The sequence below is a fragment of the Lepus europaeus genome, chromosome 20 (genome assembly GCF_033115175.1).
Source record: "Lepus europaeus isolate LE1 chromosome 20, mLepTim1.pri, whole genome shotgun sequence".
Classification (NCBI taxonomy): Eukaryota; Metazoa; Chordata; class Mammalia; order Lagomorpha; family Leporidae; genus Lepus; species Lepus europaeus.
Window position 1 is genome coordinate 59,558,831 of NC_084846.1, and position 23,729 is coordinate 59,582,559.

Sequence of the window (23,729 nt, forward strand, 5' to 3'; positions counted from 1 at the left end):
TCTCTGACAGACCACCATCTAAGCAACAAGGGAGGGGGTGTGGGGGTGGGGGTAAGGAGGGAGTTATTTGGAATAAATAATTGTATATTGGATATAAGAGCTTATCAAGATAACAATAAAAATACTTTAAAATAATGTATCCTGAAGTTTTTAGAAACACTACCCATTATAATATTTAAAGAATTCAGGGGGCCGGCGCTGTGGTGCAGTGGGTTAACGCCCTGGCCTGAAGCGCCGGCATCCCATATAGTGTGCCAGTTCTAGTCCCGGCTGCTCCTCTTCCAATCCAGCTCTTTGCTATGGCCTGGGATAGCAGAAGACGGCCCAAGTCCTTGGGCCCCTGCACCCATGTGGGAGACCCGGAAGAAACTCCTGGCTCCTGGCTTTAGATCAGCACAGCTCCTGCCGTTGCGGCCATCTGGGAAGTGAACCAGCAGATGGAAGACCTCTTGGTCTCTAACTCTCTCTGTAACTCTTTCAAATAAAAAAAATAAATCCTTAAAAAAAAAAAAAAAAAAAAAAGAATTCAATAGTGCTCTTGGCATCTACAATTTATTAATAGAGAAAAAATACCAGTGGACCTTGTGAAGAACATGGAAAGAAAACATTTGCTATGTTCTAGACCTTGATGAGTCTTATTATATCATAGCCTTAATGCTAAGCAGCTGAAGTTTTTAAATGACCAGTGTAGATGATCTTCTCTAGGAACTCCTAGGCACTTAACTGTGGGTCTCCTCACAACTCCAGAGGTAGCAGCCGACCTTTTCCAAACAGGAATATGCAACCACTTGCAGTTCTTGCACACTGAGGTACTCTACACTGTTCTATTTATGATAAACTTCACTATCTATAACTGGATGTTTAATTTTTAAGAGTCACATTTTCTTTTCTTTTTTTTTTTTTTTGACAGGCAGAGTGGACAGTGAGAGAGAGACAGAGAGAAAGGTCTTCCTTTTGCCGTTGGTTCACCCTCCAATGGCCGCCGCGGTAGCGCGCTGCGGCCGGCGCACCGCGCTGTTCCGATGGCAGGAGCCAGGTGCTTATCCTGGTCTCCCATGGGGTGCAGAGCCCAAGCACTTGGGCCATCCTCCACTGCACTCCCTGGCCACAGCAGAGAGCTGGCCTGGAAGAGGGGCAACCGGGACAGGATCGGTGCCCCGACCGGGACTAGAACCCGGTGTGCCGGCGCCGCAAGGCGGAGGATTAGCCTGTTGAGCCACGGCGCCGGCCAAGAGTCACATTTTCATCACATCGAGGTTTTCATTAAATCAGACCATTTAATTTTACTTTGGAAAAATGGAAACTGTAGTGTTATACTAAGGGGAATGAATTTGATCGTCTAAAGTAAACAGACTATGTAGTTTAGTGTCTAAATTCAAAACAGGCAACATAATGAAAAGTGTTATGCCTCACTTTAAGCAAATCCAATTTAAGAGTGCTAGATTTACCTTAAATTAGCAATTTGTAGAGGTTTTGTTTTACAAAATAAATTGCCACAGAATTTCTCTAAATTCAAATCATAGTAACTTTTAAGTTTTGTAAACATCTTTGTACAAAATGAAAACATGAAATTTTTGATTCATAATTTATGTGGAGGAACAAGGATTGTGTAAATATGTCTATTTTCATATTAAGGACTTTGAGAATTACAAACAACAATTACGAACCTTTTTCTTGGGAAGAAAAGATAATTTCCCAAGTTTTAATGCATTTGCTGAGATCGCTCTTTACTTGAGGCAAGAACTTCTAACCCCTAATTCTTAATGAGTAAATATGCTGAGGAGGGGAGGACTTGGAGAGCAAATAATACATTACCAGGGAATGAAACATCCTTATGGTTTGCAATTTGCCTTTTGATGGTCCACCATTTACTTCGAAGCCATTGTGGTGAACGGACACTGCTCCATCCCTCAGCTAACAGATCCCAGTTTATGTCATTTTCATCAGCCACATCAAGCTCTGCTATCCTACAGATTAAAAAAATAAACATGTATCAGATGTTAAATTTATTTCTCCATATGAACTCTCCTCTGACCACAGGTGATGATGGCACTGGGAAGCTATGCCAGTGGGATACTATGTTAATGCACACGGGGGAAGGATTCCAGAACAGAACTGCTTTCAAAGCTAAGAGCTGAGAAACACCACTATCAACAGTCTTTTGTTAAAGGTACAAACAAGGACTGAATTGTAAATGGTTAGAACCAGATGCAGAACTGTGAAAGAAAGGGAGTTAAAAACTGTAAAACAGGTTTAGTTATACAGTATTCTGCAGTGTTTTATAGTGCGGCTTTTATGAAATAATAGTTATTTCCTGAATCTGAGCCTTCTACTTATAAAAAAAATTAGAAATGAGCTAATTATAAAGATGGCTAGTTGAAAAAAAGATTAAAAGCTAAACTGCAATACAGTGACAATGGACAAAAACAAAGTAGCAACCAAAAAATAACCAACATTTAAAAGCCTGTTTGGCCATCAAGTCCCGGCTGCTCCATTTCCGATCCAGCTCTTTGGCCTGGGGGAGCAGAAGATGGCCCAAGTTCTTGGGCCCCTGCACCCACATGGGAGACCTGGAAGATGCTCCTGGCTCCTGGCTTCAGAGTGACAGCCAGGCCCTCTGGGGAGTGAACCAACAGATGATGACCTCTCTTTGCCTCTGCCTCCCTGTAACTGCCTTTCAAATAAGTAAATCTTAAAAAAAAAAAAAAAAAAAAAAAAGCCTGTTTGGTGTCTTCTAGCTTTTAATTATGATGCTTTTGATTTTCAGTAGAGAACAGCCACAATGACAGTCTCTACTTTAGGGTCATAAATAATTTCTTACTGGTAATTTTACAGACTTTCTTCATGTCTAAACCAACTGATTAAAAAAATAAACTTGGTATTATTAAAGTGATTTTTGTATTTGTATGAAATTAAAGTACTCAATTTGGTCCATTTCGAATATGTGGGGTAACTGTAGAATGGGAGTCTCCTTCCTGGCAATCTTAGCACAGCAGCCAAAGATTGAAGGGTGTGGAGACTGAACAGCCCTCTTACCCTAACCACATTCCCCTTAAACTAACTCAGACAGAGGCACATTGGTGGGACAGTGGAAAAGCTGCACTGCCGCGGCCTGTGCCATACCTGTTCTGTGGATATAGACAGGACGTCAGTCTCCACACCTTCAATCTGCTGAACCAGGGAACTAAATGCACTAAAAAGAACAAACACAAAACAAACAAGAGCTCAATATGAAATACCAAGGATCTTAAACAGTGGCATTCTATGGGAAGGATGCTTTCCAGATATTAGGCAACGAAGGAAACCAAAAGAGGAAAGTCAATCATGACAGTCACAGCCATTAAACTTAGCAGTTTTGGTCATTAAAAGCTTTAGGAAACAAACCTGAGGATGAGATTGATTTCATCTTCCTTGGTCCATTCAGTACCCCCACTCTGTTTCCAGTTCAGGTAGTTGAGCCACTTAGAGCGACACTGTTTTTCTGAGCGGGTACCCACTCGTTCAGCCACGGCTGCCCAGGACACACCCTGTGTAACTATGTCGCCGGGTTCAGTGCTTGTCAATTCATGGACCACCTCTGCAAGTCTCTTTTCTTCTTCTTCTGTCCACTTCCCTGAAAGAAGGAAATCGTCCGGACTACCACTGCTAACTTCTCCTTTGACAAACCTGATTCTGCCCAGTGTTTTCAAGGACTGACAGAAGTATGCAGTAGTACTGAGGTCTGTTTCTGAGTGGCCACACTAAGCTGCACTTTACCAGCCCAGTACAAAAGAAAATAGATTCCTGAGGAAAGCACGGATCTTTTCGTTAAGGTAAGGAAAAGTAGCCAAAACATAACTATAAAGAGTTATGTCTTCTCAAGTTCTACCAAGTACTTTACAAACAATAAGCTAGGAAGACTTTTAGTGGTAGCTTCATGGGACACAGAAGCTTGTGCTTTTTTTTTTTTTTTTTTTCCTTACTCTCACCTAAGATTCCCTGCTTGGTAGAAGAAGATAATTTCAAAAAGCCATTACCTTTAGGAATTAAAGATGAGAGACAAGTGGGATACCTCTGGGCTCTCATCTATTTTAGTAAAAACTAAGTTTATATTGTCTTGTTTTCCCAATTAGCCCAACTCCAAAAGCTACTGTGATGAAAAAAATGAGAAAAACAAAAACCAACCAAAACACAGTAAAATCTGGACAATACAATTCATACATATTTGTATCCCCCTTTTTTTTGCACTTATAAGCCTAAATATCAAACCCATAAATCCATAATATCTGAAATTCATCTTTGTCTTTATGTTATGGAACTTAAGCAGGAAAATAAAAGAACTTTTAAAAAGCCTGTTTTCATTTTACTAGTACAGGTGAAAACTTAGAAAAACTCAAAAAGACTATGTGCTTGCTTCCAGGATCCATTCATTCACAAATACTGAATATTTATTTTGGGCTTGATACAGCTCTCTATGCTGTGGATGGATTCAAGACCAAGGCTTTGCTTTCTTAGCATAATATGAAAGAACAGAAAAACGACACCGCTGTTTCATGGTATGGCACACAGGATAAAACAAAATCATCAGAAGCCATGTGTCAACATGAACAGGAAGCAGTCAGATTAATCTCTCAGGCTGGCAATCGGGGAATAGCAGTCTCCAAGTTGTGAGTTTTAGACTCACAATATCTTACACATGGAACCGATGGGGTCCTATCCTAAATCTGAAGCTTCCATTCCTACTTCGTTTATTACATTGGCCATAACACAGAATTTCGGAGTTGAAATCTATGTTCTTACTGTTTTTTTTTTTTTTTTTTTATTAATAGTGATAGAATAGGTATGAAGGAAACATTCTTGACTTTAGAAGAATAAGGTGATAAGGATAAAAAATGCATGCTTTAGAATCTGAAGTTCAGCTTGAGAACTATCCAAAAACTGAGCACAGATTGTGGATTCTTGCAAGAACATTAGGGTTAAAAGGGAACTAGGAACCGAGCACAGTGGGACTCAGAAAGGTTTAGTGACAGTTAATGGCAGAGCCTGTAAACTGTTCTTGATTACAAAGCTTAGGTTTAATAGTATCCTCAGTACATGTGTGTATCTTAAGGGGTATTTGTATTCTGGCCTGGGGACTGAAATACCAATTAAAAATTTTACATGTGGAAAAATATACCTTGAGTTGAAATAAGTAAAATGCATACAACCTTTTGAACACTACTTATTCCTAATTTGAGACTTTCCTGCAACTGAAGTTGTTCACAAACATGAGTTAATAAGCTGTTATTCACATTAATTTGATAGGGCTAATCTGGTAGTCTTCAGAAAATTCATGGACAACAAGCATCATGAAAAAACTATGCACAGATTTCAAAATTTTTACACAAAAATAAGCTTATCTTTTAATTCCACTTTCTATCAATTTTATGAAGTATCCTTGTATGCCTTAAATACTTTCTCGACAGGAGCAATTCTGAACTGTTACAAAACTGAAATACACTAGACTTAAATCCTCTTGGAACCAAGGAGATATTGTGTCCTTGTGTACAGTATCATCTTACACAAAAGCACAAAAGCAAAGATAAGTCAGGTTTATTTTAGTAGGCTGAAGAAAAAGGGAAGACCAGAAAATGAAACCTGAACTGCGGTGAAGGACCTAAAACTTTTCCTAGAAGAGAGGAGAGTATTTGAAGGGGCAGGAGGCTCACATGGTGACAGGGAAACGCCACCAGGAGCACTCACAGTACCTGTGTTGCAAGTATCCTTCATCAGTCGGCACCGATCTTTGACGGAAGATGCACTTCTTCCTAGCGCCGCCCCTATTGTTGCCCAGTCATTGCCATGCTTTATCCGGAGCCTAAAACAAGAGTCTGCCAATCAGCATTTGGTTCAACTGTTTTCTCCCTTTTAATTTCATCATTTATTCTTCATTCTTCTTCTTCCCATTTGACTGGTTTGGAAGTTGTGGGCAGCAATACTTTGAGAGCCAAAGTTTGAAAGTGTGGCCTTTTTTGGGGGTCCACAGTTGTCTGTGGGTGAAAAAAAAACAGGCAGCAATTGCCTTTTTCCTGGGTCAGAGAAGAAATAAGTAACTTGGATATGTGTTCAAAAAGACCAGATTTCCCCTCAGGTTATTGACACAATCTCCCCAGGCAAGCCCCAAATCTCTCCCTTTTGAGCATACATCGAACAAGCTCTTCTTCAGACATCAGAAAAATTCATCATTATCAACAGGATCTACCTTTAATTTTCTTTATGATTGAAATAATCCATTAAAACCATATTTTATGGCCCTAATTTAATAAAGTAAAATTCTGTTCATTGAGATTCAATAGCCTTTATAAGGTAGGGACAGCCCAGACACTCAGCAAAATAATTTGACAAATCATCATTATAAACTGAATGTAGCACAAGATTGGTTTGAGTCCCTAAATTTGGTCTTCAGGCTGCCCAATATGGCCATCTATAAGCTCTTCTGGAACCCCTGGCAGTGGTGTGAGGAAGGTTCTGGTGACTGACAACAGGAAAACTCAATTTCTATATTATGGGCATGGCTACTTCGTTCAAGTATAGACCTGATGAACTTTCTTTATGGTCAATTATGAGGATTAAATTATACCAGTCTGCCAAAAATCTCTTCAAATTTTCAAATTAAAACTAAAAAAAAAAAAAAAAAGACATAAAAACAATTAGAATGGAAAAATAACTTAAAACTTACTCCTTGAGCTTCTCAATTTCTTCAGGTGTATATCTGGAAATTAAAGAACATTAAAAAGATAATTAAAGAATGCTAAAAACTTAGTAATAAATTAATTTTATTTAGGGAACTTAATGTCAAATCATGTAGCACACTGATATTTCTAAAGTACTCATTTTAAAAATGGATTAATAAAAGTAACAAATGCTTCTATTTTCTTAAGAGAAAAAAAACCCCAACAGTCAATTATAATGAAGGTAAATACTATACAATTTTTCTATAGGAAACTTTACTATTTAAAGCATATATTTACTCCTATGCTGCCTAATTCTTCCCTTATTGCAAAATCAGGATTAAGTACTCTGAAATTGTAACTATTCCCAAAGACTTATGGATGACACTGTAAACTAAAAATAAAATCTAAAATTTTTGTACCTCTGAAGGTACAAAAAAAACCACAAAAATTTTCTCCATTTCCTCTATCTAGCATGGACTTTTGCCATACTCTTGCTCTTTATTTCAGTGGGCAAGTACTCAATACAGCCAATATAGTATTTTTGAAATGTTCATGTCGGAGTTATTTGAAAGTCTGCTCTTTTTGTAACCACTGTACTGCATGCAAATTTTCTGACAAGTTAACAAGTCATTCATATGCCATTTTAAAAAGTCTTTTTTCCAGTTATAAAAACGTAATTCCTTTCACAGCTTTGCAGTGTGCTCCCAGGAGCAGGCTGCTGAAGGGGCAGAGAAAAAGCAGCACCAGTACCTGGCAGCATCCCAGAGAGGGATTAAAAACATGCTAATAAACTATATAATCACCTCACTGCCTTCCCATTCAAGCTACCTATAACAGAAATCTACACACTATTTCCAGAAATATTGAGTTTCCATTTTGGTTTATTTAAAAAGGAGAAAGAAAAAGTCACTGACCTAAATCTAAATCTTTAACCACCACAATTCTTTGTATGCTACTTTACTACAGCTAAATCTTACTAACATAAGGTGATTTAAATTTCTTAAGAAGGCCTTATTATAATGAAGTTTCATCACATTCTCTAATGGACTTGGATGAAAATATTAGCAGTAATTTATAGCTGTCTCCAATTAAGGCCTTGATCATGACTGTTCTAAAAAAATGACATTTAAAAATGTTTTAAATATTTCCCCTAATTACATGAAAACATGCAGCATTACAAGTTTTCATACTTTCCCACATGGTTTCTGTCATCATACATGCGAAGCACTCTTCTATAAACTGCAAACAAAGGCCGGTTCAGACCCCATGCTATAGTCCTGTAGAAATCTTTTCTTTCGTCTTTTGACATCTCAAAGATGATTTCTGTGGCATCTTTTATTCCGCGTGCCTAAATGGGTTACATTTCTTTGATTTAGGGATTTCTGATAAAACGCACATGGATATACTATGCTTCTAAAATTTGCTTTAACATTAAATTTCATGACACTTAATATATTACTAATTCATTAAGTCAGATACAAACGTAAAATGCTGCAAGACAATAAAGTGATACTTAAAAACTCCAAAAATAAGCTATCAAGCTCAATAAATTAAAAAAATTAAAAATAAATCTAAAGAAAGAAGCAAAGGAGCAAAATGAATGGAATCAAGAATCAAATAAACCATAGAAAGAGTAACAAATCTAGAAATTCTTTGAAAAAAATCAATAAAATTTGAAATAAACTTTTGATAAATTAAAAACAAATATTAGAAACAAAAATGGGAACTAAGTAGATGCTGCAAAGATTAGACAACTAATGAAAGAATTTTGACAGTAAATTTGAAGCTGGATTAAAAGTGAATAAATTTCTAGAAAAAGTCAACTTACCAAACTGACTCTGGAAGAGACATAAATCAGATAGGCATAGACCATCAAGAAAATTTAATTAGTTATTAATAATCTTCCCACAATGAGAATACTAGGTTCTCATGACTTTACTGATAAATCCTACTCGAGACACACAATTCTGATCTCAAAAGAAAAAAAAATAACAGGGGATCCTTTCTCATTTTATCAGGCTAGCATAACATCTACAGAAAACTAGAGAAAGACAGTTTTAACACAGCAGAGCAAAAATGAATTTATCCCAGGAATATAAGCTTTATTAATTTGAGGAGGAAAAAAAATCACTGATAATTAATCACATCAGTACATTTGTGAAAAAAATGTAAAAATTTCAATAGATTTAGCAAAAGCATTCATAAAATTCAATAGTCACATGAGTATGATCAAACTTTCAGCAAATTAGGAATTGCTGATAACCTGATAAAAGAAATTATATAGAAAGTCTCAAGACAAGAGAAAGAATCATTTGTAGATAATGTTACATTGGACATTCCAAAAAGTTTATGGAAAAATGTATATTATGAAAAAACTGTATTAACTTTAATTTGCTGTATCAAAACAAACTCATCTTTTAATTCCACATTCCATGAACATTCTGAAGTAGCTCCATATAGATACCCAAAAACCTATGAAAAAAACCTTTTCATTAAAAAAATTTTTAGCAAAGTTGATGGGTACAAAAATCAACAAAGTCAATTTATTTCTATACAAAGCTCATACCTATCTTTAAAATTCTCATTTACAAGAATATCAATATTAAAAACACCTGGATTAAATTTCAGGCAAGCTGTGAAAGTCCTCCATGGAGGAAAATTTTGAAAAATATTAAGAGGAACTTAAGTAAAAATACCATGTTCTTCAATAGGTAGATGAAGTAATGTAAAGGTATTAGTTTCCCCCAAAATGATGTACAGCTGCAATGTAGTCTCAATAATACTGTCAATTTTTCTTTCTCTGTAAGCTCATTCTAAATTTATTAACACATGAGTAAAGGGTCAAGAATAGCCAAGATATTCATGAAGAGACCTGCCCCATCAGACAGTGGGACTTATAGACAGTGTTGTACTGGTGCAGGTATTAATAAAAAGAACCTGGAAACAAGTCTACAAAACCTAGAAAGAAATCTGTAGATGCTTGATTTAGGATGGAATAGATACTATGATAGGCTGGGAAAAAAGTCCATGCACAATGTTGGGACAATTGTCACTTATAAAGAAAAAACATACAACTGAAACCCTATCTCTCCCTCTATGGGAAAAAAATCATGAAATGCAAAATTATAATTATTTCTAAGATAGTACATGATAGCACTATCATGCTTTTGAGATGGGAAGATTTCTTAACCAGCATGCATAAAATGGTGAGTGTGATATTCAGATTAAGAATCCTTGTTCTTGAAATGACAACTAAAGAGGAGACAAGACTCTACACTTACTAGGACAAGATTATCTGTAACACAAATGACCAATAAACCATCAGTATCTGGTATACATTAAGAATGTCTAATAAAAGAAAAAATTCCATAGAAAAACTGGTAAGACCTAAGAACTTTAAAGGAGAAACACAAATTGCCACTAAGAATATAAAAATATCAGAGAAACACATTAAAATCACAATGAAATGCTATTCACACCCATCAGATTTATATAAAGTAATAGCTAAAAACCAAAAAGAACCCCATTTACCATTAACTGTGGAATGGGTAATCCATACTATACGTGACCTGTATGCGTCAGACACCATGTGGGTGTGAGATCACACAATGAAATCAAAGCTTCCTCTGCCTCTCTTAAAGCTTCTGGCAGTTTTTTTAACCCAAAATATGGAATATATGATTGGAAAATACAACTGACATTTTCTGAAGCTTAAAAATGACTTCTGCAGTGTTTTTACGAGAATACTATAAAACAAAAACTTGGTCACAAATCAATTTTATTTTCCAAGTGCAGTGCACTTTTTTGACATTTCCTGTTTCTGCCAGTTCTATCATCATTCTCTCAATCACTCAAAATAAAAACTCATAAGCTGCTTTTACTGTTTCTTTTCTCCAACACCCAGTCACCAGATTTTCTAACAGGCTACTGGCTTATCTGTTTCTCCCCATCTTTCTATTTCTGCCACTGGTGTTTAACAGTCTTTGCCATTCTCAACTGGCCTGCTTTGGTTCCTCTGAAAGGTTTCATATCTTAGTCACACCCCTGCCCATTAATCATGAGGTGGAATTGTCCTTGGAGATCACCTATGCTAATATCCTAGACAAGAAACCATCTTAATCCCCAAAGTTTAATGTTCTTACATTCTTTAATGCCTATCTAACCCCATAACATTTTCTAGTTTTAACCGAAGCATATTTGACTAGTGGATAACTTTAACAAACTTGTGGACACATTTTCAATGGTCACTATTTCTGTTTCTCTCTGTTTCATTACCCTTGATGGAAAAAGATCTTTTTTCATTGTACAGAAATGACGGTTTTAAGTTTTTGGGGCTAGAGCTGTGGTGTAGCAGGTTATGCTGCCGCCTGCTGCGCCAGCATTCCATATGGACATTGGTTCCAGCTGCTCCACTTCTAATCCAGCTCTCTGCTAATGCGCCTGGGAGAGGCAGCAGAACATGAACCAAGTCCCTGGGCCCCTGGCTTAGTCTGGCCCAGGCCTGGCTGCTGTGGCCATTTGGGGAATGAACCAGCGGAATGAAGATCTCTCTAACTCTGCCTTTCAAATAAATAAATAAATCTTTAAAAAAAAAAAAGGAGTTAAACATTTTAAAACTTTTTACAGTTTACAAGGTTTACCTTGGCAAGGTTGCAATTGAAATTAAGCTTAAGAATGTATATTTCAGGCAGTAATTCATTCATAACAAAATCATTAATTCTGTATCTAACAGCAGAATGGTTAAATAAATGAGGGTACTTCAAAAAGTTCATGGAAAATTAAAAAACTGTTTTTCCATGAACTTTTTTGGAATATTTTCATACTGTACTCCTGTCTTCCCCAAACAATGCTAGCAGTGTACAAATCTGAATCTCAAGACATGCCACCACTTGCATCTAACTCATTACAGGGACAGTCAGCACATCTCCGGAAAGATTTCCATGAGAAGAGTTAAGATCTAACCATGGGTTTCACATTTAGCTAGGCTATCAACTCTTCTTAAATTCTTTAGTGCTTCTCATTTCCTATAGGACAGAGTTCTAACTCTTTGGCCTGGATTTCACAGCCCAGTTTTCTAGAGGCCATTTCTTTTGGTCAACTTAGGGGGTCAATTTAATGCACTCTGGTTTTTATCTGAGTCCTTGCCTTGATGCATTTATACTGCAGCCTACTCTAGTGTACTCTAGTCCGAGTTCTAAGACTTAGTTCAAATCCTTGCTGTTCTAAAAGTTTTCCTAACTGTCCTAATTCTGAGAACAAGTTCTTCCCTTCTCAGAACTTATGCAGACCTCACAGCATCACCATTATTTAACAAAGAAGACAAAGTTAGCAAGAAATAAGTCTGAAAATGAATAAATTCTTTTAATTTTTAAAAATTTACTTTCATTTTATATTAAAGGCAGGCAGACAGATCTTCCATCCAGTGGTTCATTCCCCAAATGCCTGCAACAGCCAGAGTTGACTAAGCCAGACTGTAGCCAGGAGACTGCTATTTCATCTGGGCCTCTGACAAGGATGGCAGAGACTCAAGTACATTACCCACCATCTGCTTTCCTCCCAGGACGCACACAAGAACCTGAATGGGAAGTGGTGTAGTTATGTCTTGAACCAGGCACTCCAATAAGGGATGTAGGTGGCCCAAGCAGCTACTTAAGGTACTGCAAAAAACATCCACCTTTGATCCTCCCCACCTCCCCAATCCCCCGGATGTATTTGCTTATTTATTTTAAAGGGTGAGTTACAGAGAGAGAGAAGATCCTTCATGTGCTGGTTCACTCCCCAAATGGCTGCAACAGCCAGGACGGGGCCAAGCTGAAGCCAGGAGCTTCATCTGGGTCTTCCATGTGGGTGCAGGGGCCCAAGCACTTGCACCACCTTCCACTGCTTTCCTCGGTGCATTAGCAGGGAGCTGGATCAGAAGTGGAGGAGCTGGGACTTGAACTGGTGCACATATGGGATGTCGGCATGGCTGGTCACAGCTTTAACCCACTGAACCACAGTGCCAGGCCCTAATTTGTTGTTGTTTTTTTTTTTTTTTTTTAAGGGAAATATTAGTATGACAGCATAAACTCAAAGATATGTACGTTAGAATGCACACAATATAAACTAAACTCTAGTGTAGAGATTGCCTGAAAACATTAGGCTTCAAGATCTTGAATTATTCTAAACTGAAAATTCAAAATTTGTTTAAAAATACACTATAATCATACACCTTAGAATTATTAAGCTTAGCTAATCATCTAACAAAAGTTGATGAAAGTTTCCTGTTATGTTCATATAACATGATGCATGGCCATTTTTACATTGGCAGTAAACAAATTGGTGAAAAACAAAAATATGCCATAAGGTACCTTCAGATATCGTTCAATATTGTTCATCAAAATATCGATTTCTTCCTTGGACCACATCCCCTGCTTCCATTTATGCCCTTTAAAAGAAACATTGTTATTTAAGAAGTTATTTCCTTGGGAAGAGCACTAAGATCTATTTTATGATTAAATTATTTGGGAGAATAAAACATGGCTAATTTCATGTTCATCTGTAAACTGGAAAGATTACCAAGTAAAAAATCACTTTTGTAACTTTTTTCTAAAAATCTAGAGTTGGGAATCACTTCATTCTGTAAAACAAAGTAAGTGTTCCCTAATCTCTGGTTTTTAAGTAACAATCTATCTCACCATAAGAGACAATAGCAATTAAAAGATTTCTAAAAATATTCTCTTATCCTTTCAGCAGCAGCAGTGTAAAACTGACTTTAAAAAGCCAAACCATGATCAAAAGTTTCTGCAACACTATGCAATGAAAAATAACCTTTATGGGAAAAGAACATTTACAAAAGTTTCTAAGGCGAGGTAAATAACACACTGTGTATCAAATGAGTAATGTCTTCTTAAAGAGTATTTACTGTATGATGATTGAAACCAATTAACTTAGTTATTTCTGATTCCTTTCCTTACTTCAGTGTCGAATATATACAATCCTTACAGGTTTTGTAGCAGCTTCCCCGGTTATGCTTATGAACACATCAACACTGTCAGTGTATAAGTTACAAGGGCCCTTCATAAAGATTCTCGAGAATTGGAAAAGGCCAGTTTATTTGGAGCAAGAAATTCATTTATTTTCGTAACATGCATCTTCCACAAACTTTTTGAAGACCGCTTGTACTTTGAGCCTATAAACTGCTTAGACTACAGTTAGCAGACTCCTGAAAAGGTTTGACCTCAGCTCTCACAAGAAATAATGGCAACGTCTTTTTTTTTTTTTTTTTTTTTTTTTTTACAGGCAGAGTTAGTGTGAGAGAGAGAGAGAAAGGTCTTCCTTTTGCCGATGGTTCACTCCCCAAGTGCTGCGCTGATCTGAAGCCAGGAGCCAGGTGCCTCCTCCTGGTCTCCCATGTGGGTGCAGGGCCCAAAGACTTGGGCCATCCTCCACTGCACTCCCTGGCCACAGCAGAGAGCTGGACTGGAAGAGGAGCAACCGGGACAGAATCCGGTGCCCCAACCAGGACTAAAACCCAGGGTGCCGTGCCACAGGTGGAGGATTAGCCTAGTAAGCCGCGGCGCCGGCCGGCAATCTCTTTTTAAATGTCACCACTGTACTTTTGTTCAAAACTTAAGATAAAATCTACTTTGTATCAGAAAGAGGAAGATAACTTTTAACCACTGAAAAACAATGTTGGTTTCCTGGATTCATTCAAAATCACTCAGGGCCAAATTTAATTCAATTAGAGCAGCTCAAATACTTGAACTCCCCAATCAACAATGAAGTTCCAACTCAGACTGCAAGCGTTTCTATCTTTTTTCCAATGGACACTAAATTTCATAGTGTATCTTACCTTTGTTAGTCAGAGAATCCTTATCTTCTTTAGTGGTAAACCATGCTTGGCTAACTGCTGAAACTTCCTCGTTACCCAAGGGAGATATTTCATCTAGTTGCTCATTCTGTAAAATCTTGAAAAGGTAAGAATAAGAAAAAAGTAGCAACTTGATTTAACAGCCAACCTGATTCACCTCTTTCTCCAATGCTAAGCATTATAAAACTTTAATACAGTAATATAGAATTCATTTCTTTATATAGTAAAAATATATCCAACCTGCACATAGGCAAATTTCCTTGTTTTTATTATGGCAGTATAACACAACTATTTACATTAACATGACCTTTACTTACTTAAGCAAGTAACTGGGTGGACTTCTATTTTATGTAAGTATATAGCATGTATTTAAGTCAACAAAGTAATTTGTGTATTTATATATGTAAAATGAGATGACACAGAGCTGTAATTGGTTGCAGATAAATGTTAATAGTAGGGTTGACTTTTATTTGTTAATGTTTTGAGAAGTACTTTGCTGCCTAAATACACAATCATCTGTAACACAATTTCTTGCTAAATTTAAAGGATTAACAAGCTGAATCAAAAGATGTAATTGCATGTTGTTTTCTAACAACTGTTTCAGCTAACCTCTAGAGCTGATTCACAGCCTTATGAATGCACTTTCCCAAGAACCACATGGTGCTACTAAGTGCACTTACTACTATTATTGCAATTGAGGTGGTCTGTTGTGCAACCTTTACTAGGAACTTTTTAGATTATAGACTAGATACCTAATATAATAAAGCTGCTTTTAACAGAGTTGACCTTGGAAAGAACTATAGTTTAAGTGAGGAAGACTTAAACAGTGCCATTATGTAAGGTATGAGCTTATCACTGGCAGACCAGGACATGGTTAGACTCACAGGCTTGGTGACCACTCAACCCAATTCAGTTCCTGATGAGATAAACTAGTCAGCTATGTTACTGGACTTTTATTAGAAAGTCAGAGTTACACAGAGAGAGGAGAGGCAGATTATAGAAAGAGAGAGAGAGAGAGAGAGAGGTCTTCCGTCCGATGGTTCACTCCCCAATCGGCCTCAACGGCCGGAACTGCGCCGATCCGAAGCCAGGAGCCAGGAGCTTCTTCCAGGTCTCCCATGCTGGTGCAGGGGCCCAAGGACTTGGGCCATCTTCTACTGCTTTCCCAGGCCATAGCAGAGAGCTGGATCAGAAGAGGAGCAGCCGGGACTAGAACCAGCAACCATATTGGGATGCCAGAGCTTCAGGCCAGGGCGTTAACCTACTGCGCTACAGTACCGGCTCCAAGAAACTGAACTTCTACCTTAAGAACTGAAATCCATCTTACTTGGAAAGTTCAATGAACTGTTGGCAAACAACTAAAGCACAATGAGAAGATCCCTGTCTCTATTGTTGCCTACCTTATTTTTACACTGTTATGAATACCTATACAGTGCTAATAAAAGTAGGCAAAGAGGTAGAAATCACTGAGACAAATCTGCCCTATATCTGTGCATCAAATGTTTAGATTTTTTAAAAATATATTTATTTATTTGAGAGGCACAGTTAGAGAGAGAGTCAGTCTTCTATCTGATGGCTCATTCCCCAAATGGCCACCACAGCGGAGGTGAGCTGATCCAAAGCCAGGAGCTTCTTCCAGTCTCCCACGTGGATGCAGGAGCCCAAGCATTTGGGGCATCCTCCACCAGTTTTCCAGGCCATTAACAGGGAGTTAATCGGAAGTGGAGCAGCTGGGACTTGAACTGGCGCCCATATGGGATGTCAGCACTTCAGGCAGAGACTTAATCTACTATGCCACAGTGCCTAACCCCTAGATTTTTTGTTTTTAAGGGAAACTTTGAGGCCAGTGTTGTGGTACAGTGGGTTAAGCTGCCTTGTGAGGCCCATAGTCCTCATCCCATATGGGAGTGCTGGTTTGAGTACCAGTGGCTCTCCGCTAATGCACCTGGCAAGGCAGGAGAAGACAATCTAAGCACTTGGGTCTCTGTGACCCACATGGGAGACCAGGAAGGAGTTCTTGTCTAATGGCTTTGACCTGGCCCAGCCACAGCTGAGTAAACCACTTCTCTCACCCTCCCTCCTTCCATTCTTCTCTCATTCCCTTCCCTTCTCTGTCTTTTGAATAAATGAATGAATGAATCTTTAACAGAAACCTTTATGAAGCTGAGGCATGCAATGTACTAGATGTTGTCTAAGTCCCCATTGTGTTCTGAATGCCAAAATTCTGTAAGATATGACACAGGAGTTATACATCAGTAAAGGGTATAACAGAAGGCTACCAAAAAGACCTTCATACATACAATACCACTTTTAAGAACTGTAATGCAGAAAATACCCTTGGATGATCTTTTAATAAGTTAAATAAAAGTGGTGGATCACTACTTTCCAAAAGAGGTATGTGTGTGTGTGTGTGTGTGTATATATATATATATATATACATATATATATATATCTCAGAACACATTTTGCACACCTTACAAATAAAGTTATCACGCTGAATAACTGCTATTTTTGAGTACTTTATGGCTAAAACTTTCCTGCAGAAGAGTTACAAGTAAGTCATACAGTGTCAAAGATGTATGTAGATAGCAAATGAAGAGTTAAGTGGTAGCAGTAATATTCAACACTATGATTAATAAGTGAGTTTAGTGACTATAGCAGGAGACTTAGGTACCCTGAAGTCACTAAGTATTATACTTATTTTATATTTTACTTCCATTTTCCACTAATTTATATATAGATATCTTTTAAATTTAAATTTTAAATATATATATATATATCTTTTAAAATTACTCAGGCTTTATTTAGTTTGCTGTCACTCTTTAAATAAGGTCTTAGTGAAATCCTGGAGGATTTCATTCTGTAATACAGATACAGGGCTTAGAAATTTAAAAACAAATATTCAACCCATTGAAAATCTCTTGTCACCAAAAAGTACTCTGTGTGTGTGAGAAGATTTCATCACCAGAATAATAATGGCAGATCAAATTATTCAAGAATTATCTATGGGAGAAGCATGACCACTTAATTTCCTAACACACTCCTTGTCTCTACATCCTCACATGTATATATTCATCTGCTTAAGAGGTATTTTTTACTTGGTACGTACTAAGGGTGTTGCCATGGGTGGAGGATACATACACACACACACACACACATATATATATATACACATACATACGATGCTTCATGAAAGAAAAAATGCTGGGCTGGTGTTGTGGTATATTACACTATCACTTGCAATGCTGGCACACCAGATCCTATACTGGCGTGCTAGTTCGAGTCTTGGTGACTCTGCTTCCCATCCAACTCCCCTTGCTAACGTGCCTAGGAAAGCAGAGGACGATGACCAAGTATTTGGGTCCCTGCCACCCACACAGGAGACCAGGATGGAGTTCTTAGATCCTGGCTTCAGCCAGGGTGAGGCCGTTGTGGCCATCTGGGGATTGCACCAGCAGATAGAAAATCGCTCTGTCTCTCCCTCTGTCATTCTGCCTTCCAAGAAATAAAAAATTTTTTTTAGAAAATATAGTTCTGGCCGGCGCCGTGGCTCAACAGGCTAATCCTCCGCCTTGCGGCGCCGGCACACCGGGTTCTAGTCCCGGTCGGGGCACCGATCCTATCCCGGTTGCCCCTCTTCCAGGCCAGCTCTCTGCTGTGGCCAGGGAGTGCAGTGGAGGATGGCCCAAGTGCTTGGGCCCTGCACCCCATGGGAGACCAGGAGAAGCACCTGGCTCCTGCCATCGGAACAGCGTGGTGCGCCGGCCGCAGCGCGCTACCGCGGCGGCCATTAGAGGGTGAACCAACGGCAAAGGAAGACCTTTCTCTCTGTCTCTCTCTCTCTCTCACTGTCCACTCTGCCTGTCAAAAAAAAAAAAAAGAAAAAAAAGAAAAAAAAGAAAATATAGTTCTAAATATATCTTGTTAACTATTTTACCAAATGTATGTATGAAACAAAAAGCTACTAAAAGAGAAATGCGGAGTATATGTGTAAGTAAAACAGTTATGCTTCAGGCTAAGAAGCAAAGAATTCTGATTACTTTGGGAAAATTCATTTAGCTAGGGCTTACATGACACAACGTAGTTCACACAACACACAGAAAGGCTGACTACTACCCACCCTCTCAGCACGTGACAATGTGTGTCTAGTCCTGGAAGTACCAGACTACAGTAACTACTGTACTAACCGTCCTCAACAGCTCCAGGGAAATCACTGCACACAAATGCGCAGGGACTGTCTCCTGCTCCAACAGATGCAAACCACTCCTCATAAAATGTATTTTAAAATCTGTCTTTGATGCAGTATGGGTCATCCATTCCCATACTGAAGTTCCTGATTTGAGTTTTGGCTACTGTTTCCAATCCAGCTTCATGCCAAATGCATCCAAATACTTGGGTCTCTGCCACCCAAGTAGGAGACGCAGATTTAATTCCCAGCTCCTGGCTGCAGCATGGCCCACCTCCTGCTGTTGTGGGCATTTAGAGAGGGAACCAGAAGATAGAAGATTTATTTCTCTCTCTTTCAAATAAAGAGAAAACAAAAAACTTAAAAAAAAAATCTTTGCTTAAGAACTGAGACTTACATGGGGACTAGAAACCTGAAGTCTTACCTCTCTATACTTTGCCAGGCGAACATGTTTTCAACACCTTACCACCTAAGCAACGTGTGAAGGAGTATCCTCCTGAGGCCATCTGAATGATGTACTATACCTGGATCTGTGTCACAGTCCCTTCAGTGATTTCATCATCTGCCACCTCTGTAGTTGCAGTCATGGTCACCTCAAAGCTCTGATCATTTTCTGAAACTTCAAGAGAAGATTTCATCACCAGAATAATAATGGCAGATCAAATTATTCAAGAATTATCTATGGGAGAAGCATGACCACTTAATTTCCTAACACACTCCTTGTCACTACATCCTCACATGTATATATTCATCTGCTTAAGAGGTATTTTTTACTTGGTACGTATTAAGGGTGTTGCCATGGGTGGAGGATACAACAGCGTGCAAAAAAAATCTGCCTTTGTGGAGCTTATACTCTAGTGGGGAAAAAATAAACAGATATTATGCTGCATAGTGACAGGAGGAAAAAAAAAGCAAGACGTAGAAGAGGGTGTTTGAAATTTTAGATAGGAGGCTAAGAAAAGAATCTAGATTTGGAACAAGGGAAGGAAGGAAGGAAGCTGGTCAAGCAAGCATCCTAAGAGCATTTCAAGGACAGCTGAGTGCAAAGGTTCTGAAATGTGGCCTGCTTGAAGTGCTCATGGGAATGGCATGGAGGCCAGTGTGGCCAGAGCAGACAACAAGAACCGGAGACTATGTGGACCTGGTAGGCCACAGTAAAAAGTTTTAACCTGAGGTGAGAAACCACTGACAGATTTTTTTAAAATATTTTATTTGAAGGAGAAAGAGGGAAAGACAAAGAAAGAGACTTTCCATCTGTTGGTCCATTCCCCAAATGGTGCCAATGGCCAGGCCAAAACTGGGAGCCTGGCACCCTCCCTATCTGGGTTTCACATGATCACTGGTGGATTCTAAATTGATTTTCATTTTAATAGGATCACTTTGGCTGCTATAGGGAAAACAGTCTGAGAGGCAGTGAGATCAGTTAAGAGACTACTATGATAATCCAGATGAGAGGTCAGTGGCTTACACTAACTTGAAGGCAAGTAACAACTGGTAAGTAATTTAAATTATGGTTATAATTTGATAGTATTAGCAATAGGATTTTCAAGTAAACCAAATAGGAAAAGAACTCAAAAGTCAACAATAACACAATATATACATCTTTTTAAAATTTAAACTGTTGGAATAATGCATCTACCATTAATAAAATGAGGAAGAAGTTTAAGAATTTATGAAGTTTCAGGAGCTCAGTTGTAAATAAATTAGTTTGAGATATCTACTGAATATCTAGAGTTTAAGTATGACCTAAGAAAAAAAAACTGGAGGTACTACAGAAAGTATTTAAAACCCTGGATTGACACCACCTAGGAAAAGAGTGAAAACAGAAAAAAAAGCAGTCTTAGATTGAGTCATTGGGTGTTCTACATTTACAGGTACAGGTGGTGTACCTAAGTCAGCACAGGAGACCATGGAATGGGAAGAAAAGTAGGAAGAAAACCAGTGGAATGTGTGTGTGTTTTTTTTTTTTTTTTTTGACAGGCAGAGTGGATAGTGAGAGAGAAAGATCTTCCTTTTTGCCGTTGGTTCACCCTCCAATGGCCGCTGCGGCCGGCGCATCGTGCTGATCCGAAGCCAGGAGCCAGGTGCTTCTCCTGGTCTCCCATGCGGTGCAGGGCCCAAGGACTTGGGCCATCCTCCACTGCACTCCCGGGCCAGAGCAGAGAGCTGGCCTGGAAGAGGGGCAACCGGTGCCCCGACCGGGACTAGAACCCGGTGTGCCGGCGCCGTAAGGCGGAGGATTAGCCTGTTAAGCCGCGGCACCGGCCTGGAATGTGTTCTTTAGAGCAAACTGACAAACTATTTCAGGGAGGAGGAAATGATGAGTATTGTCAAAAGCTGCTGGCATATCAAGTAACACAAAACTAAGAATAATAATAAAAAGATCACTGGATTTGGCAACCAGAAGATCTCTGGAGGACTGCAAAAGAGTTTTAGTAAAAGGATGAAATCCTGAACAGAGTGCATTTAAAGAAAAATGAAAGAAGACACGGAGGAAAATATAGGCAATTTTTTCAAGGTATTCTGTTTTAATTGCATGGAAAAAGTTGGCAAACAGGACATTTTATTTTAAAGGAAAAATAAGGACATGTTTGTCATATTGACAGGGATGGTTCAGTAGAGGATGAAAAACCGATGATTCAAAGAGAAAGCACTATTAACAACCTCACTGAGAAGCAAAAGGGGAAAGAATGTAGCAAACAAGAGAGTGAGATAAAGGATAAGAATGGAACGTACAAAAGTGGATCCAGGTGGTGTGCATGTTTCACAGTGGGAACTCACAGAAATTACTTTGTTCAATGTTCACAGGTTATCAGTTCAGAGTAAGAGAGGTGGAGGAGGTGCTGGTAGTTTCAGCACCTATGAAATGGTCATTTCAGAGTGGGAGAAAGAACACATAAATATGATGTGACTGCAGGCAGCACTGAGTCCTGTACAGGTTAATGATCAGGAATGAAACCAAAAAGCTTGCTTATGCTGTTTTTCTAATCCTGCTCAATTAGCTGCACTGGCAATGAGATAAACTGGCAAAAATAGATTTAGATAGGGTTATGGTTTCACCAAACAAAAATGAAGTGAAAGAACGGAAAAGGATTTGAGGGTAAACTCTGTCAAATAATTTAAAAAAAAATGACTTCAATAATAGTAAAGGCAAGAATATAAAATAAGTAAAGGAATAACAGGCTAAGGTACTAAAAGAATCATGTAACAAGGTGGGGCACATACAGCCTGAAGGCTGCATTAGGCCCACGAAATCATTTTATCAGGTCCTACCAAGGCAGTTGCAGGTGGGACTTGAAATTCAATAAATCTATAGCAGGTTAACTTTTAAGTTGATAATTTCGTGTGGCTTGTGAATGTTATATATATTCAAATGGAACTTGGCAGAACAAAAGTTCCCTATCCCTGAATGAGTATCCTAATCACCATACAGTTGTAACTCTGAATAGAGGCTAGGGTAAATGTAATGTTATGTAACTGCAAAAAGAGATTAGAATGTTAGTGATTAATATGATACTTAAAGCAAGATGCTGAGAGGATTTTTAAGGCCCAAAGAGGTAAAATTTATCCGTTGTATCAAACACTTAGAAAAAACTGGAATATTGAAATTAAATTTAAATATACATATTTATTTATTTATTTATTTTTATTTGACAGGCAAACTTAGATAATGAGAGAGAGAGAGAGAAAGGTCTTGCTTCCATTTGTTCACCCCCAAAATGGCCACTAAGGCCGGCGTGCTGATCTGGAGCCAGGTGCTTCCTCCTGGTCTCCGATGCAGGTGCCCAAGCACTTGGGCCATCTACCACTGCCTTCCCGGGCCAGAGTAGAGAGCTGGACTGGAAGAGGAGCAATCGGGACTAGAACCCAGCATCCATATGCGATGCTGGTGCCGCAGGTGGAGGATTAACCAAGTGAGCCATGGCGTCGGCCCCCTAAATATACATATTTAAAAACTATTTGTCACCATGAAGTCCAGCCTCAGATGATGGTACTGAATATTTTACTTCATACTTTTCATGCTTTTCTATGTTTCTTGAAAACCTCAGAAACTGTCTTGAGCTCATTTATCAACATACTAATTTACTGATCCAGGGAACACGAAAATACCTCAAAGTCCACTTTTCATAAATTCAGTACACTGCTAAATATTAGGTTCCTGAATATGTTCTACATGTGATGATGCTATGACCCAATATCAAGCAGCTCATGTGCTTTCAGGTCAACCTATCAGTATCATCTTAGGTTAAGTGAATGAGAGCACAAAGCCAGTTTTAACACCATGAAACACAACAAAATGTCAAATGTGGTTTGAACCTAAGATCATGATCAAGATAGTCTACTTAATTAGTGAATCATAGTTTCCGTGAATATGATTGTTCAAAAATTCTAGTTTAGTGGGTGGTATTGCAGAGCAGTAGGTTGAGCTAGCCTCGAGATGCTGCTTCACATATAACTGTTTCACTTCTGATCCAGCTTCCTGCTACTGTGCCAGAGAAGGCAGTGGGAGACAGTCCATGTGCTCGGGTCTCTGCCACCCATTTGGGAGACTAGGATGGAGTTCCTAGCTCCCAGCTTCTGCCCCAGCCTAGACCTGGCTGTTGCTACTCCGCAGAATGAACCTGTAGATTGAAGATCTCGCTCTCTCCTTCATCTCTCTCTCTGTGATTCTGCCTTTCAAATAAATACAAAAATAATCTTAGAAAAAAATTTTAGTTTAGCAAATGTCCATAGGGTTGTATCAGTTCAGACAGGCCAATCAAGTTTTAAAATGGAATCACAATATAATGACAGCCAAATTAGTGAATAATTTAAAAAACATGAATCACCATTAGGAGGAAATATTAATTAGAACTATGGCATGCTTGTCCATTAACATTAACACTGTTTTTTAATAGATGTCACATTAAACTGAAATACAGCAGTTTCTCTTTTATTCAATTTAACAAGTTACTAACTCTAAATACATGGCACATGTCTATGTGTTTAAGAAATGACT

At 38.5% G+C, this 23,729-nt stretch overlaps 1 protein-coding gene across 4 annotated transcripts in view; it reads right to left on the reverse strand.

Moving 5' to 3' along the window:
* DMTF1 (cyclin D binding myb like transcription factor 1) overlaps positions 1-23,729 on the reverse strand; it is a 46,149-nt gene that overhangs the window by 7,617 nt on the left and 14,803 nt on the right. For all 4 annotated transcript variants that reach the window (XM_062179477.1, XM_062179478.1, XM_062179475.1 and 1 more), the window contains 8 exons: positions 19,255-19,349; positions 14,527-14,641; positions 13,043-13,119; positions 7,883-8,040; positions 6,698-6,730; positions 5,727-5,836; positions 3,385-3,613; positions 1,816-1,967 (listed from right to left, as the gene is read on the reverse strand). In XM_062179477.1, coding sequence (XP_062035461.1) covers positions 1,816-1,967; positions 3,385-3,613; positions 5,727-5,836; positions 6,698-6,730; positions 7,883-8,040; positions 13,043-13,119; positions 14,527-14,641; positions 19,255-19,349 — 969 coding nt within the window. The remainder of the gene's footprint in view (positions 1-1,815; positions 1,968-3,384; positions 3,614-5,726; positions 5,837-6,697; positions 6,731-7,882; positions 8,041-13,042; positions 13,120-14,526; positions 14,642-19,254; positions 19,350-23,729) is intronic.